This window comes from Gopherus flavomarginatus, chromosome 14, assembly GCF_025201925.1.
Source record: "Gopherus flavomarginatus isolate rGopFla2 chromosome 14, rGopFla2.mat.asm, whole genome shotgun sequence".
Taxonomy (NCBI): domain Eukaryota; kingdom Metazoa; phylum Chordata; order Testudines; family Testudinidae; genus Gopherus; species Gopherus flavomarginatus.
Genome location: NC_066630.1, coordinates 39,706,917 through 39,722,383, shown reverse-complemented (window position 1 = coordinate 39,722,383; position 15,467 = coordinate 39,706,917). Strand labels below are relative to the sequence as shown.

The 15,467-nt window shown below is 44.1% G+C and overlaps 1 protein-coding gene across 3 annotated transcripts in view; it reads left to right on the top strand.

Moving 5' to 3' along the window:
* Window positions 1–12,280, top strand: part of NUTF2 (nuclear transport factor 2) — a 57,372-nt gene extending 45,092 nt beyond the window's left edge. For all 3 annotated transcript variants that reach the window (XM_050922484.1, XM_050922485.1, XM_050922483.1), the window contains 2 exons: window positions 1,045–1,143; window positions 11,744–12,280. In XM_050922484.1, the coding sequence (XP_050778441.1) occupies window positions 1,045–1,143; window positions 11,744–11,857 (213 nt within the window). In that variant the 3' untranslated portion in view covers window positions 11,858–12,280. The remainder of the gene's footprint in view (window positions 1–1,044; window positions 1,144–11,743) is intronic.
* The last annotated feature ends 3,187 nt before the right edge of the window (window positions 12,281–15,467 follow it).

Below are 15,467 nucleotides of genomic sequence, written 5' to 3'. Positions count from 1 at the left end.
GTCATGCCCAACTTTTCTCTCAAATCCAGTGCTCATCAGCTGTTCACATGTGAGGTGCTTACTGAACCAGACTATATTAAAAGAAAGCACCAGTTTCCAAAGTATAAGGGAAGCATTTCCTCCCATGTAGAAACCAAGACGCTCTCCCTACAGGTACATTTGACTAAACTTGACATTTCTGAGCCCTCTGCTGGCAGCCACTATACTGATGAGAAAGTAAAAGTTTGTGGTCTTTACTGGCAGGGCTGTGGGTCTTGTATCTCAAATTGCATGCCACCTGCCTCAGCGATATTAGCGCAGCTTTTGTTTCAAATGCAGCTCTGAGGAGCATGAAAGTTCATATTGAACAGAGCTTCACTTCATTTATAAAGCGAACATAAGGCGTTGTCTAGTTAGATTAAGAAAAAAGGGGAGGGCTTTTTAAGCACCGCTTAGCAGCTGGTGGAGACAGGGTTCAGCGCCTTTAAAAATGGGTTAGCTGATTGTGGTCAACCTCGCTGAATTTAGCTTGCTGTCATATCCACGTGTCTGAAATAACTCAGGAGGACAGATAAGGAGTGAAGATGCTAGAAAGTAGAGTACAGAAAGGAAAGAAAGAGAGAAGAGAATGGGGACTTAGAGATGAGAACCTACAATAACATAATTATAAGGGCCTCTCTGGTGAAGATTTCTTGCAGCATTTCACAGGGCTGGAAGGAACAAGTCCAGCTTGTCACACCAGATGGAAGGCATTTTTCATTAAAAGGGTAGCTGCTAAATCTGACTTGCACTTTGAGATGGGGCTTATGGAGTATTTGTTTATCTGTAAAATTAATTTTGTTCTTTAGTAGAAAGTCTTCAGCTGAGCGCCTGTGTTTTTCTGCTGACCACTTGCATCGTTCTGTGGCACTGAGAATGTAAACTTGTGTCTATTTCCAAACTAGTTCAGCTTCTTATGCCACTGCACTTAACTGATTTCCTACATGAAATGTGTATTGTATAATATATTCTAAGGAGGGGAACACTTCCTATCTGCTCACCCTGTTCTTTTCCTTCTCATTGTAGAGCCTTCCTTTTCAAAAAATACAGCACAGCATCACATCACAAGACCACCAGCCCACGCCTGACAGCTGTATACTCAGTATGGTTGTGGGACAACTTAAGGTAAACTCTCCTTTCCATTACAGGGAAACAAACGCTAATGTCCTAAAGTTTTCTTCAGGATGTTTGTAAAACAGCTTATGTACTTTGGAGGCACCTGTTAATGCCTATACTAGGGTGTCATGCTTCTGGTGTAGAACATTTCCAAGAGAGACTGCTTGCCATGCTAGATTAAAAGCCCTTCGTAAAACCATTGCACCTCAGCAATGTCACGTGAAGCATTGCTTCTTTGGTTTGGCCTTTTAGATGTACTGCTGTTCTCATTCACACTGAGGTCATGGGTGCAGTAAAGGTCTTAACTCAGTGGTTCTCAACCTAGTTACCATTATGGATCACGTGTACGGCCCACGATATGTTATGTGGGCCACATCCAATACCGAGGGTTGAGAACCACTGTCTTAATGGATACAGTTTCTGTTTAATGGCAGTTTGGGTCATAATTCTTCAGGAAGGTGTAAATTTGGTTACCTTGTTCATACAGTTTAGCAGTGCAGGCTGTGATGCCTCCATCTGCTCTCTGGTACAGCTGGTCCATGGAAGTGCAAGTACAGTCCAGTAGTCCTTCATATTAGTTGACAGTCCTTGGAATGGAGCCTGGGTATTCCATTTCTGTGCAGGCAGCTGGGTTAAGGTTAGTCAGCCACAGTATGGGAAGAGGAGGGCTGACTGATATGGCACTTGGGTCAAACCCCCAGGGATTGCATCTGAGTTATTGCAATCCTGTTCTGCCTCTTTCTGGCCAAAATTGATTCAGGAATGGTAATATCGTCTGAGTGAGCCCATGCCATCTAGCATTGAAGAGGTCCCTTCTCTTGAAGCTACTCCAGATCTAAGTTCCCTCTAAGCTGCATGGCCACGCGGCAGGCTGTAAAGGGCCGTGCAGCAGGGGCCTGGAGAGGAGAAAGGTAGGGTGTGGGCGGGGACTGGGGAGGGGAGCAAGTTGGGGAGTGCAGGGCTGCCACAGGTCTCTCCCCTGGCTCTGGGAGCTCACTCTCTCACTGTTGCTGGAGGGGAGAGGAGGGCCCCTCCCTTGGAGCTTTGTGCGCTGCCGGAGGGGAAAGGGCTGCGGGGAGTCCCCTCGTGCCACACACCCCCCATTAATTTTGTTATGTGCACCGATATGGAGGTGATTTGTCACACATCACCTCCATATTGGTGCACGTAACAAAACTCATTCCGCACGTGAGTGGGAAAAATTAGAGGGAATGCTACTCCAGATTATTTTTACCTATATGGCTTCAGTTTGCCCTGAACACACAATGTATACGTTGTCACCTTTGCTGTGCTGGTGAATTAAATCAACCTCATTTTGGTCCTCCACCTCTCTAGGGGAACAGCTGTGCTTCCAAAGGCCTGAAGAGCATAGATTGAGAGGATTTGCTGCCTTGTCCTTGAGGCCACAAAGTTCCTTAAAGAAACTAGCTAAAGCCAGGACTTGCGCTTTACTGGAAATCTTAAACTTGCATTAACACTCAGTGAGGTGTGCCAGAAGCATGTTGGGTCCTGTGAGAGTGCATGCTGCCACAGCAGGATCCCCAGCCCATCCAGCTTCTGGCTAGCATGCTCCAGTTTCCTTCACGGAGTACTGTCAACGTTTACTCCTTCAGATGGCTCTGGAAACAGCGTGTTCTTGTCATCAAACCTCCAGCAGAATCTGGGATGGACTAAAGAGTCAGGCTGGATCAGAGTTATTTAAATCCCCTGGAGCCCCAAAATGAGCTGATCTGCCCTACCTGGTCTTGTTGGGTAGTGGGGAAGAGCAGCTCTTGGCCTCACACCTCCTGCTTCTGGACATTATTGAAACCTGAAACTACAGGTCTTCCTCTTTTAGTGAAGACCAAGAATTACCCTATAATTGGAGTCCAGATAGTAAATGGTAGCAACAACTACCTTGTACCATCACAAATTACCCCTTTGGGTTTCAATCTATGTCCCCTGTCTGTCCTGTTCCCATCATGCCCCCTCTTCTCCCTCCCCACAAGCTGTGGCTCATCAGTGAAAATTCTCATTGATTATTTTGAAGGGTGTGCTTTTCACTGCATTCTCCAGGTAGCCTAGGCCTTTGCTTCTGCAGCTGCCCAGGCAGTCCTGTTCAGAACTGCTTCCCTCTCATGTGGGGCTGGGAGACAAACATGGAGTTGACCTCAGTAGTTCATCTCCCTGGCTCCCAAGCCTTGGCTGCTGCACTGTTCTAGAGGCAGCCCAGCTGGCCAACCTATACTTCTGGGTCCCTAGCTGCAAGCTGGACTCCAGCTCTGGTCCACTAGCCTCTGTAGCTTAGTTCCATGGAACAGTGCTGTGAACATGCAGTATAAACAATGAACTTAACCCTAGTGAGGATAACTGTAGAGCGAGATGTCAGGCACCTGGCTGCAGCAAATAACTATTCCATGGCAAAAATGCTGAATTCCATGTCTCTCTTTTTGGGTGGGGAGGTGGTGATGAAGGGGGAATAGTAAATTTGACAATCTCAGAATCTTAGCATGGGGCCCTGGTTGAGGTGACTGGGGGCCGTTCATATCTGAGGCACTTTCAGGTTCTCTGCCATCTCGGGCAGATGAAGCTGCAGTAGTTACACCATTCATGTTTTCAAGTTTATCTTCTTCACCATAAAGTAGTGGTCCCCAACCCCCCAGACGACAAGCCATGGAAGATCGTGGCGGCGGATGAGCATCCGCCAAAATTCCGCCAACAAGTAGCGTCATTCAGAAGTGTCGCTGCTGAAATGCCGTTTTTCGGTGGTTCGCTACTTGTTGGCAGCATTTCGGCGGATGTTCGTCTGCCGCCCAGTACATGGATGCACTTAGACGCCCCAGCGGACGCCATGACTCCCGCGGGCACCACGGGGACCCCTGCCATAAAGGGTAGGATTTTTTTTTTAAGTGGATCACAGTTCTGCAGCAAGGCATGTATTTGCAGGTAAATCCTGTGGCTGTGGGGTCCTGTCTTTAATCTCCTTAAGGAATACTCTTTGTAAACTGTTATGTTTCTGGTTCTGCAGTAGGATGGACCTCACCGTGGACAATGTAGTCTAGGACCTATCACATACACACACCACTTTTTGATGCTATAGATTGGGGTAATCAATTATTTTTTGTCAAGGTCCACATTTCTTGGTCAAGGTATTTTCAAAGTGCAGACTCCAGAGAAAATAATACAAAACCAATAATGATGATAATAAGTAAATAAAAAGATGTCATGGTCAGTTCAAAAGCATCTGGCTGTCCGGATTTGGCCATGGGCTACCTATTGACTACCCCGCCATAGATCCTACTTATCTTTAACTTCTTTATCCTCCTATGAAAAGTACAACTTGGCAAGTCAAGGCAAAGTGTTGCAGGGATCACGGGACAGTGCATGTGGTTATTGGGCAGATATACACTGCTCACGTATACAAAGCATTTGCCAGCTGTCTGTCACCATGTGGTGTAGCACGGGATCATTTTTTTCCCTTATCTGTGAAGTGAGTCAAACCATTAATGTAGCTTGTAGCAAAGGGTCTGCACCTTTCCTTCATTTCTGTTTGTGTTGGGTACAGAAGCAGGAGGCAGACAGCTTAGTCTTCAGACTTGCACTCCTATGTTTAAATGTGCCTTGTTTAGTATTCTGGGCTCATCTTGGCACCAGATGTTACAGTTGGATCCACGGTCTGAATGGACACAGTGACAGCTGGTCTTGGCTTCTGCCTTGTATGTGCTGTGTGTCACTGGAATTCCATTTGCCTCTGCTTAGCATGAAGGAAAATCCTCATCAGTGCTTGTTACACTGAAGCTTAGCAAACTGACTCTCCTAGTAAAAGAGACGCATAAAATATCCATTTTCCTGTCCATCCATCAGGTTAGCTGTCAAATGTGGACATAAGACTTATGAATACACACACATTTGAAACTGATGCACTGTAATATCCTTGTGTTAGTCTTGAAAAATAGACAGTTATCTGGATTTAATAGTGGCGTTATTGATACTCAGATCTTACCAAAACAGCAGTAACAAAGCCAGAGGGCTGCAAGCGTCCAGTTATTTAGATGTAACCTTTAACTTATGAAAAACATTTAGCTCCTAAACAGCACTGATCCGTAGATCTCAAAGCATCCTACAGAGAGGAAAAATATCATGCTTTTCACTTTACAGAGGGAGAAGCTGAAGCACAGAATAGAAGTGACTTGGCTAAAATCATAGAACAGATCAGTGACAGAGCCAGCAAAAGAACCCAGTTCTCCTGGCTCCTAATCTAGTACACATAGGACCATAATGCCAAATACTTAGAAGCACCATGGAGATTAGTGCAAAAATTTCCAAACCCGTTATTGGATTTTAAACTCTCATTGCTTTGTGCAGGCATTTGCTAGTAAACATTCCAAAACACAGACTGCACTGAAGTAGCCTGAGTGAGGCACAAAGCATTTGAAATGTCAGGAAGGGCAAAAGGAAAGATGTTTGCTACATGCTGACTAAAAAAGCAGACACGCTTGCTGTGGGTTTTGGGTGGGCTCTTCAGATGTGTCCAGATGACCTAGGAACACAGTTTCCAAGTAATGTCAGTGGGACTTGTGCTCCTAACTACCTTAGGCATGCTTCAAAATCTCATCTTTCAGACCCCAAACCTCCATTTTGTTGAACACGTTATCCTCTGAGTGCTTTAGAAAAGTAATAAGATGTTCCACTTTCTGTCCATGTGCTTCTGAGGCTATGTCCTTTAATAGACCTACCCTCACATCCTTAGATCTTGTTGAATACGAGACAGTGACAATCTCATTGAATATGTGACAGAGGAGGATGGACCAGCAAAGTGTTCTGTAAGAACTGTGGAATCTTCATCTCGAGATATTTAAGAGGAGGTTAGATAAATGTCTATCACGGATGGTCTAGATAGTATTTGGTCCTGCCATGAGGGCAGGGGACTGGACTCGATGACCACTCAAGGTCCCTTCCAGTTCTAGAATCTATGAATCTATAAGAATGCTTTTTACTTCCCATTCTCAAGGTAGAGTGCGCCAGTGTGAGAAGGATTGTGTGATGGGTCTCTAGATTCTTAGTGTACATCAGTCACGCTTTCATTGGCAAAAAACTTCTTAAACAGATATTAAACTAGCCTCTCAAAACTCATCTAGGGGGCAGTGGTGGTTTTTAGTAATCACGATGGTCAGGATGAGCAAGCAGATTTTGTAGCTGGGCTAGTATTTTGTCATTAGTTTACACATCTGGAATTAGTGTGGAAAGGATAAACTAAATTCTCCCACGTATCCTAATTTTGTTTCCATCACTTCTTGCTGCTTCTCCCTTCCCTGATGAGCATTTGTTTGTTCAGACAGGAAGAGGAGACAGCGTTTGAGGCCCATAGTTTCTACCTGCTTCAGCCAAATCCAGCAATGACTGTGGCACCCCGTGTTCTTGGAACTTGTTTCTGTCTAGTTACATGTCTTTTTTTTTCTCCTGCTCAGGCAGACGATGACCAAGTTCTAGGTTTCCACCAAACCTTTTTGTTGAAAAGTTTTCAAGGTGCTTGGGTGTGCACCAATGAAGTCTTCAGGCTAGCCCTGCACAACGTTTAACCTCTGCCCTCTCTCCATCTCTGGTGGTCTTCACCCTCCTTCCTGAGTAAGGCATGCTCTCTGCTTGCTCTTACATCTTGATTGATCTTGTAGTGTCTGAGTAGCATGGCTGTTGCTTGTGCATTTTCAAAGCAATATGTGGTTCTCCAAATGCTCCTTTATGGGGTGTGGTTTTAGAAGTGATTACTACAGAATGAATTTAGAATAATTAATTCTGTATGTAAAGTGTCCAATTGAAAAAGGGAATATGCAGCTTGTATCACTTGAAAAACCTGGATGTTTGTGATGCATGGTAAACACTTAAGAGCATTGTTTGAAACTTGCCAGATAAGACATGAAAATATGAAACAACCTGTGACATTAAGGCTATGTCTATACTAGCATTTTTGTCAGTAGAACTTTTGTCAGTCAGGAGTGTGAAAAAAACACACCCCTGACCAATGTAAGTTTTACTGACTGCGCTGTTCACACCGGCGCTTTTATGTCAGCAGGAGAGCATCTCATAGAATATCAGGGTTGGAAGGGACCTCAGGAGGTCATCTAGTCCAACCCCCTGCTCAGAGTAGGACCAATCCCCAGACAGATTTTTACCCCAGTTCCCTAAATGGCCCCCTCAAGGACTGAACTCACAACCCTGGGTTTAGCAGGCCAATGCTCAAACCACTGAGCTATCCCTCCCCCTGCTTGCCAACATAGCTACTGCCGCTCGTTGGGGGTGGTTTAATTATGCCAGCGGCAGAGCACCCTCCCCATTGCATAGAGCAGCTGCACAGGAGACCTTACAAAGGCGCAGCTGCAGCAGTACAGCTGTGCCACTGTAAGGTCAGTAGTGTAAATGTAGCTTTAATTCTTCGCCATGAGATCAGAGATACATTCCAGAACAGTAATTGGGTGCCAGAGCTAAGCTGTAAAATAGGCCTGGTGGCCAAACCCAAAGATAAATGTCTGTCTGTATACAAGAAGCATATAAAGCAGACGGGATGAAGTGGAATGCCTGGCAGTGGAGGAGGAGCCTGACCTGAATGGTATTACTGAAACATGGTTGGTCTCCAAAAATCAGTGGGCTACTGTGATACATAGTAACCCGCTAAAAAGGAAGGGCAGATTAGTCTGCAGTGCTGGTGGGAGTGGTACAGTACCTTGAGAGCCCCTGGAACATATGCAGAGGTGGTGGGAGTAGAACTGTAGCTAAGGAGACTCCCTAAAACATGAGAGAGAATTTGAGTGAAGAGGCCCATTCAGTCAAGTCTGCAGAGATGCAAATGCCAAGTTATACAAATATGCTGCTAGAGTTGTGTACTAATGGCCTCTGGGTCAGAAAAAATACTGTGTACAATGTGGAGGCAACAACAATCAAATAAAGCAGTAATAATGGGTGACTTCATTCTATAACCTGGTCAACAAACTAATGGAATGTTAGGAACCATTAGGAAAGGGATAGATAATAAGACAGAAAATACTATAATGCCACTATATAAATCAGTGCTACACTGACACCTGGAATACTGCACATAGTTCTGGTCGTCCCAGCTCAAAAAAAAAATATTAGAAATGGAAAAAGTACAGAGAAGGGCGACAGAAATGATTAAGGGAACAGCTTCCATATGAGGAGAGATTAGAAAGACTGGCACCCTTCAGTTTGGAAAAGAGATTACCAAAACCATGAAAGGTGTGGAGAAAGTGAATAAAGAAGTGTTATTTACCCCTTCACGTAACACACGAACCAGGGTCTCCCAATGAAATTAATAGGCAGCAGATTTAAAACAAACAAAATGAAGCACTTCTTCACACAACATACAGTCAGCCTGGGGATATTGTGAAGGCCAAAACTATGACAGGGTTCAAAAAAGAATTAGATAAGTTGCGAGACTGGACAACAGGATGGCTCACTTGATGATTTTCCTGTTCTTTCATTCCCTTTGTGACATTCACCACTGTTGGAAGATCGGATACTGGGCTAGATGGACCATTGGTCTGACCCATATGGCTGTTCCTATGGTCAGTCTGGTCAGCAAAGGTTTAAAGAAGCAATTTACATTTTTTGAAAAAGCTAGTTGTGAAGGAGTTGATCAGAGTTCTGGTTGAACCATTTAAATAATAGTGACTGCAGTGTAACTATGCTCAACATCCTCAAAGAGAAAAGGTACCAAAATCCATCATAGTGACACTTCCCTTTGGAAAGGGGAATCACAAAAAGAGAAACTAGTCCAACCCTGCTGTTAAAATCCATGGCTTAGCATGGAGGTAGCATGCAGCCACTAATAAAGGCACAACAGACTAAACAAGGGAAGCCGGAAGGCAAGCAAAAGAGTGTGCTTAAATGGCTGTTGATGGCTGTGGTAAGAAGCAATCCCAGCTAAACAGTATCCATTAGGAAACTGAGCCCAAATTAAGCCAATAAACAAGCTCTTATCAGTGATGGAATTTACCGCTTACTGTGTAATCACTTAGCTTCATTCATAGCCCTTTGTGAGGTTCTCTGCCAAAGCCATAGGGAACGATCAAAGAACATTGGAAGGCATGCATTTTAAACAGTTAAAGAAATACTCTACGTACTGAACACAACAGATCTGCGGAACTCTTTGCCACAAAATATCAAGCCCTAGCAAGAGTTTAGGATTCATAAAAGGTTTAGATATTTGTATGAATTATGAGAAAATCCATAGTTATATTTGATAGGTTACATCTAGGAGTGATAAATCCTCCTGTTTCAGGGCATAAACCAATCTCTAAATGAGGTGAGATGCTTCCCAGAAGGGCGGATTATTCTATTATTGTAGGCTTTTAGCATTTTCCTCTGCAACGTCTGGTGCTGGCCATTGTCAGAGGCAGAATAACGGCACTAGCTGGACCATTGGTTTAATCTGGTTTGGCAGTTTCTATGTTCACACTGTGCTGATGCCATGAAGTTTCTATTCAGAACTTCAGAGCTACTACAGTGCTGTGCCTAGTGGAATTCCGTTTAGATTTACGTGCTTATTGATGCTCAAAATGAAGAGAATAGAAAATACTTGATTTACTATCGAGTTGCAGACCTGCCAGAGCAATTTAATCTGATGCTCTTGATCCATGGGTTTTGGTTGGGGAAGATGCAGACTCTTAAAACATGAAGAATGGAGCAGTGGTGTCAACTTTTGTTTATGGAAGCTCTAAAGTATATCTATAAACCAGTGGTTCTCAAACTTTTTTTCCTGGTGACCCCTTTCAAATAGCAAGCCTCTGAGTGTGACCCCCCTCCCATAAATTAAAAACATTTTTTAATATATTTAACACCACTGTAAATGCTGGAGGCGAAGTGGGATTTGGGGTGGAGGCTGACAGCTCATGACCCCCTGAGGAGTCCCAACCACCAGTTTGAGAACCCTGGCTATAAACCTGTGCAGAAGAGATGAAAATCACTTGTACGAGGCCGCAGAACGTTCCATCTCTTGGAAGACGGGAATCGATTCTTAGGGAACTCTCTGGTTAAAGCTGTATCACGTCACTTTCTGAAGAATACTTGCATGGTTCTGTTCCAGAGATATCTCATACTAACAAACACACCGTTCTTAAAGCATGTGGTATGGGCTTTGAGTTGGACAGTCTAGTTTGGTTCTTCACTTGGCCCTGAGTTGGGTCTTGGGTCACCTTGAAGTGACCCCTCAACCTGGTCAGGAGCAGTGCTGCTGAAGACAGGTATACATGACTGCACGACTTAGCCAAAGTTCTTGAAGTTTTGGTGGGCAGAGCATTATGTGTGTAGGCTGAGCATAGTGCCTTCCAAACTAACAGTTACTGATTATTTATAACCTGGCATTAAATACCCCAAATCTGGGGTTTTGAAACATTTTAGTGTAAACCACATCTTATAGAGATCCTCATGGATACTTAACACCTCATTTGTCATCCCAGGACATCCCATGGCAACTCCAGCAATTGCTTACATGGGAAAGCAGGACCGCCCGGGAGGGGGCCAAGTGGGACAGTTTGCCCCAGTCCCCGCAGGGGTCCCGCGAGCCGCTCCAGGTTTTTGGTGGCACTTCGGTGGTGGGCCCTTCACTTGCTCCGGGTCTTCAGCGATGGGTCCTTCAATGCAGCGGAAGACTTGGAGCGAGTGAAGGACCCACCACTGACGTGCTGCCAAAGCATCGGAGTGCCACCCAGTGAGTACAAGCGGCAGAAGAAAAAAAGAAAAAAGCCACGATCGGTGGCAGATCTACCACTGCTGCGTCATAATTCGGCGGCAGGTCCTTCCCTCCAAGAGGGACGTGCTGTAGAATTGCCACCGAAGACCCGGCCCTGCCCCAGGCCCCCTGAATCCTCTGGACGGCCCTGTGGGAAAGTAACATTATGATGGTACTTCACATATTTAGCTTTTCTTAATGTAGACTAGCAACTGGAAACAAAGAGAAGAGTTAGTAACTTGTAACCAGTCAGTTCTGTGTGGTCCACCCTCTAGAACCTTCTCCCTTAAACCACCATGGTGCTACATCTTTAGGCCATGTTACTGCTGCTGACTTCCATGGAAACTCCCTTCTGAGGCCAGCGCCCGGCATGGCAGTTACATCACAAACTAACTTCTTACCAGATTGTGGTTTATTTTAACATAATGCATTACTTCGTTGACTTTCATATGGCTTTTTTACACTTAACCAAATGACTATTTCCATTTGTTACTGGGCTGTTCTTTTGGGGCCAGAATAAATAGAACTGCTGAAACCACCAGTTTGTGTGAGTGCACTTGCATCTTTATCTGTAAGAGGCAAGTGCTGCTGTAACCATAATAAATCTGTGCTAAAGCTCCAGTGGCTTTAGAGAAACTCTGGCTTTAGGTAAGCTGCACTGAGGAACTCCTACATCATTGAATTAAAAATATGGTGTGAACATCTAAGAGGAGAAATCCCTGGCTATCTTAAAGCTGAATGGTATTGTTGAGAGGTGTAAAGTACATTGTAGAGCATGACATCACTGGCATCAGCTGGTGAATCTTGTTTCCATGTGTGTTTGAATATATTTGGCATAGTGAAGATCTTTTTAAAATCTTTTTTTTTTTTTTTCCCCTCTCTCCATAGGCTGACGAAGATCCTATCATAGGATTCCACCAGATATTTATATTAAAGAACATCAGTGATGCCTGGGTTTGCACCAATGACATGTTCAGGCTAGCACTGCACAACTACGGCTGAGCTGGTACCCCCAAGGCACCTGTGCTTTCTCTTTCTCCTCTCCTTTACTGATATATTCACACTCACGGAACATTCCAAATATCATACACAAACCTGCAACACTGCAGTGAGCGAGCAAGCAAGATCCATGACCTGCCCTTCTGCCAAGTTTACGTTGTGTCACTAGATGAGTTTCTTGTGCATGATGTTTGGAAGTTAGACTTAGCTGCATTTGACAAGAAAAATGTGTGTTGTACCAGCATGCCTTGGAAAGAATCCATAATGCAAAAGGTGGTGTCTTTATGTACTGACCACTTGCTCTAGTAACCCAAAGAAACGAAAGGAAAGAACAGCAGCCTGTACAGCCCAGATACTGATTTGTTCAGATGTCTCAATGCTACATTATACAAAAATAAAACCATGAGATTTTCTTAACAGCTTAAATTGTTTTAATGACTCGGATGTTGAGTGCATAACCATAAAGTCTTAGTCAGTTCTTTGGATTTCCTGTGTCTACCTGGCTGAGCAAACACTTACAAACCTGAAAACCCACCTAACTCTTTAGTTTTAACTGTACACTCCCATCACGTCTCCTGCAGCTGAACATCGGTCCAAATATGCCTTGGCCATCGATCTCTTCCTCTCTCCCTTCCCCTTCAGCAGCCAAAGGTGGAGGTTTTTCATATTTTCATGTGCTCTGTAAAGAGTCAGACATCAGATGTTTAAGCTTTTTCTTAGTCTTTATTTTATGGAGAACAGACAGAAGGTAATGCACAAAGTTGACAATCACGGTGATATGCATTAGTTACATGTCTGTCATAACACTTGCTATGGTGTCAATCATCACTAAGTCCTTCCAGCTAAATAGGCCAACCATATTTCCTCTGTGTTCTACTGCTCTGGGAAATGTAGCCTCCAGCTTTCTGAATAGCCTGTAGAACTTTTTTTTTCTGTGTCCCCCTCTTCTCAAAATTGCATTTAATTCCAATATCCTAGTCAAGTCCCCACTCTAGTAACTACGTTCAGCCTCTAAACTTCCCCTGTGGTTTGAATTGAGTATGCATTCAAAGTCTGTTCTAAACCAGTATGTAGTGTTCTTGTTATGCAGTCAGCTGCTGCATGCCACCTCAGAGGGGGCCACATTTCATTGGGGAAGGGATTCCTGTATTCAAGTATTTCTAGATTTTTCATAGTAAAAGATGCCACATTAAATAGATTGCATCATTCACGTCACTTACGGCTGAATAACCTGATGGGTCCAGATTTTCAAAAGTGCACAGAACTCAGCTGCTCCTATTGTGACACTTATTCCAAGACAGCTCAGTACCCAGTGTGCTCAGCTCTCTTGAAAATCTGGTCACGTATTTTGGTCCCTAAATGGGAGTTGAGCTCTCCTGAAAACAGTCCTTGGGCGCTCTCATTGATGTGCTAACCACACTGTCTTTGTTCCACTCTAACTTGCTGTTCACCTCAATTTTAAATTGGCAACTAGGAATAGAAGTAGCAGACTGTTAATTTCCTATTACTGCTTTTCTGCTCTAGAAATAGCATCACAGTGTTCTGTTAATCCTGTAATAGAAGGATTAGTCCTTAGCAGAAAGACTCTTATATACAAAAGGGCCATTCTTCATAGTCCAGGGCTACTGCTATCAAGCAAAGCTATTGCTTTTTTATCTCAGGATAGGAATCCCTCCCCTCTGCTATTAGACCCATCTTCTTCCAGTCCATTCTCAAATCAGAAAGAGAAAGGAGGCTGACTCTAATAGAGTTGACTCTAATCGAACCTGTTCTGCAGAAAGATCCTGCCCACTAAACCCAGAGACCCCTCAGCATCCAACTCTATAACTTGCTCCTGCAAGTTAGCTACTTACTAGGCTAAAGGAGTGATGCTTCCTATCAATCTTAGTCTGACCGTTATTTCACAAACTCCCCTCTTACTCTTAACAGACCTGAAATTCAGAGAAGGGAGCAATCAGCTGCCCGAGGACGTTTCTTGCCTATTTAACTTCTTGCATAGCAATAAGTTTCTTCCCCTTGGTAGTTTAACCCTGGCTTCCTATCTAGAGAAGACACAAGTGCCAGTTCTACTTCCTGTAGAAGCCAATGCTACGTAAAATGTTTCTGGGAGGCTGCAGCTCATTCACTGTGCCCAGGATAAGGGGGAAGACACTTGCTGTCTCTTAGTTACTACTTCAGCTCAAGGACTGCTTTAAAGAACCCATTTATTCCATCATAAACTGTTGCATGGAAGCTCCTGCACTGCTGCCCATATCTCACTGCAAGTGTTGGAGTGAATTCTGAAATAGCCATGTACAAATGTAGGGGGACTGCCTGGAGGGAGGAGAGGGGATGTTGCTGCCCCTCTTAACTACTCTAGGTGGGGAGAAGGATACATTCTATAAACCCAAGATTCTCTTTCCAAAAAGTCTGTCTTGCCCTGCCCCCCCAGATGAGACTTTTGGGATCCTCTAATGGTACCATACTTAGCTGGAATGTCATGTTGGCCTTAATATTAGCAGTGTTAATAGCCATATTAAAAAGATGCCTTAAGAAAATTCCCCAGATGTGATTCTTACAGACAACCCATCTTGTCCTTATGGAACATCACATGTCGACTAGAAGGTGGGAAAAGGAAAAGCATCTTCCTTGTCCCTAAGAAGGGAATGACTGGCTTCTGTTCGCACTGAATCACTTGTTTTGAACATCTGCCTCCAACCCTGCAATAACTGGCTTTTATAGTTTAAGAACCTTCTTGGTGGCACATATGTACTGCAGTTGTAGCTGCCTTGGACAGCTATCTAGAATTGTCTTGGCTGAAGAAAATGGGTTCTAACCCTAACTCAAATTGGAGGGGAAGAATTTCTAAGCTAGTCTGCACCATAAACTTTAAACATCTTCAGTTGTGTGCAATAAGCAGTGTTCGACCACCTAGGTCTGTATTCGCTATTACGCCAGAGCTGCTGTCTTGTGAATGGTCTGGAAGACCATTGTGCTGCTCACTACAGAAACAGGGTGACGTCTTTATCTCTTGATGCTCTAACATTGCTTCAAATGTGACCCACCTTGGAATACCTCTGGGTCGTGAGTTTTCTGTCCACTCGATGAAAATGTGCCACGAGCAGTTATCTGGCTTATCAGAAGAAAATGGAAAAAACCTGCTCCAGTCATTGAATGGCACAGACCTTACAAAATGCTTTGTGGCAGGAAATCTATGTGCTTACAGAGGAAAACGTCTTTTAAAATTGTAAGGTGCAGCCTATGTACAGCAATAGCCTTGTGGGTCAATTTAAGTCAGGTGAAGAGGTGTGTGGAGTAAGACGATACATTCAGTATATGCTCTACTGTATGATGATGGCTTGTTGTGATTGTACCTGTGACCAATGTGTTAATAAAGGTTTTCTTTAACAAATGTTGCTTGCTTAGGCTCAAGCCAAGAAACCAGAGACTAGATTATGGCTGGGTCCTAACACTGGAAAAGCTAGACCGGGGAAGAGTTGAGAACAGCTCAGCTTTACTGGAGCATTCCTGCCATTAGGTGTGAAATATTTCAACCTACCAACTCAACTGCTAGAGGGGATGCAAACCTCCTCGCCGCTCAAACCAGTGCACTGCTGGCAAGCTGAGTTTATTG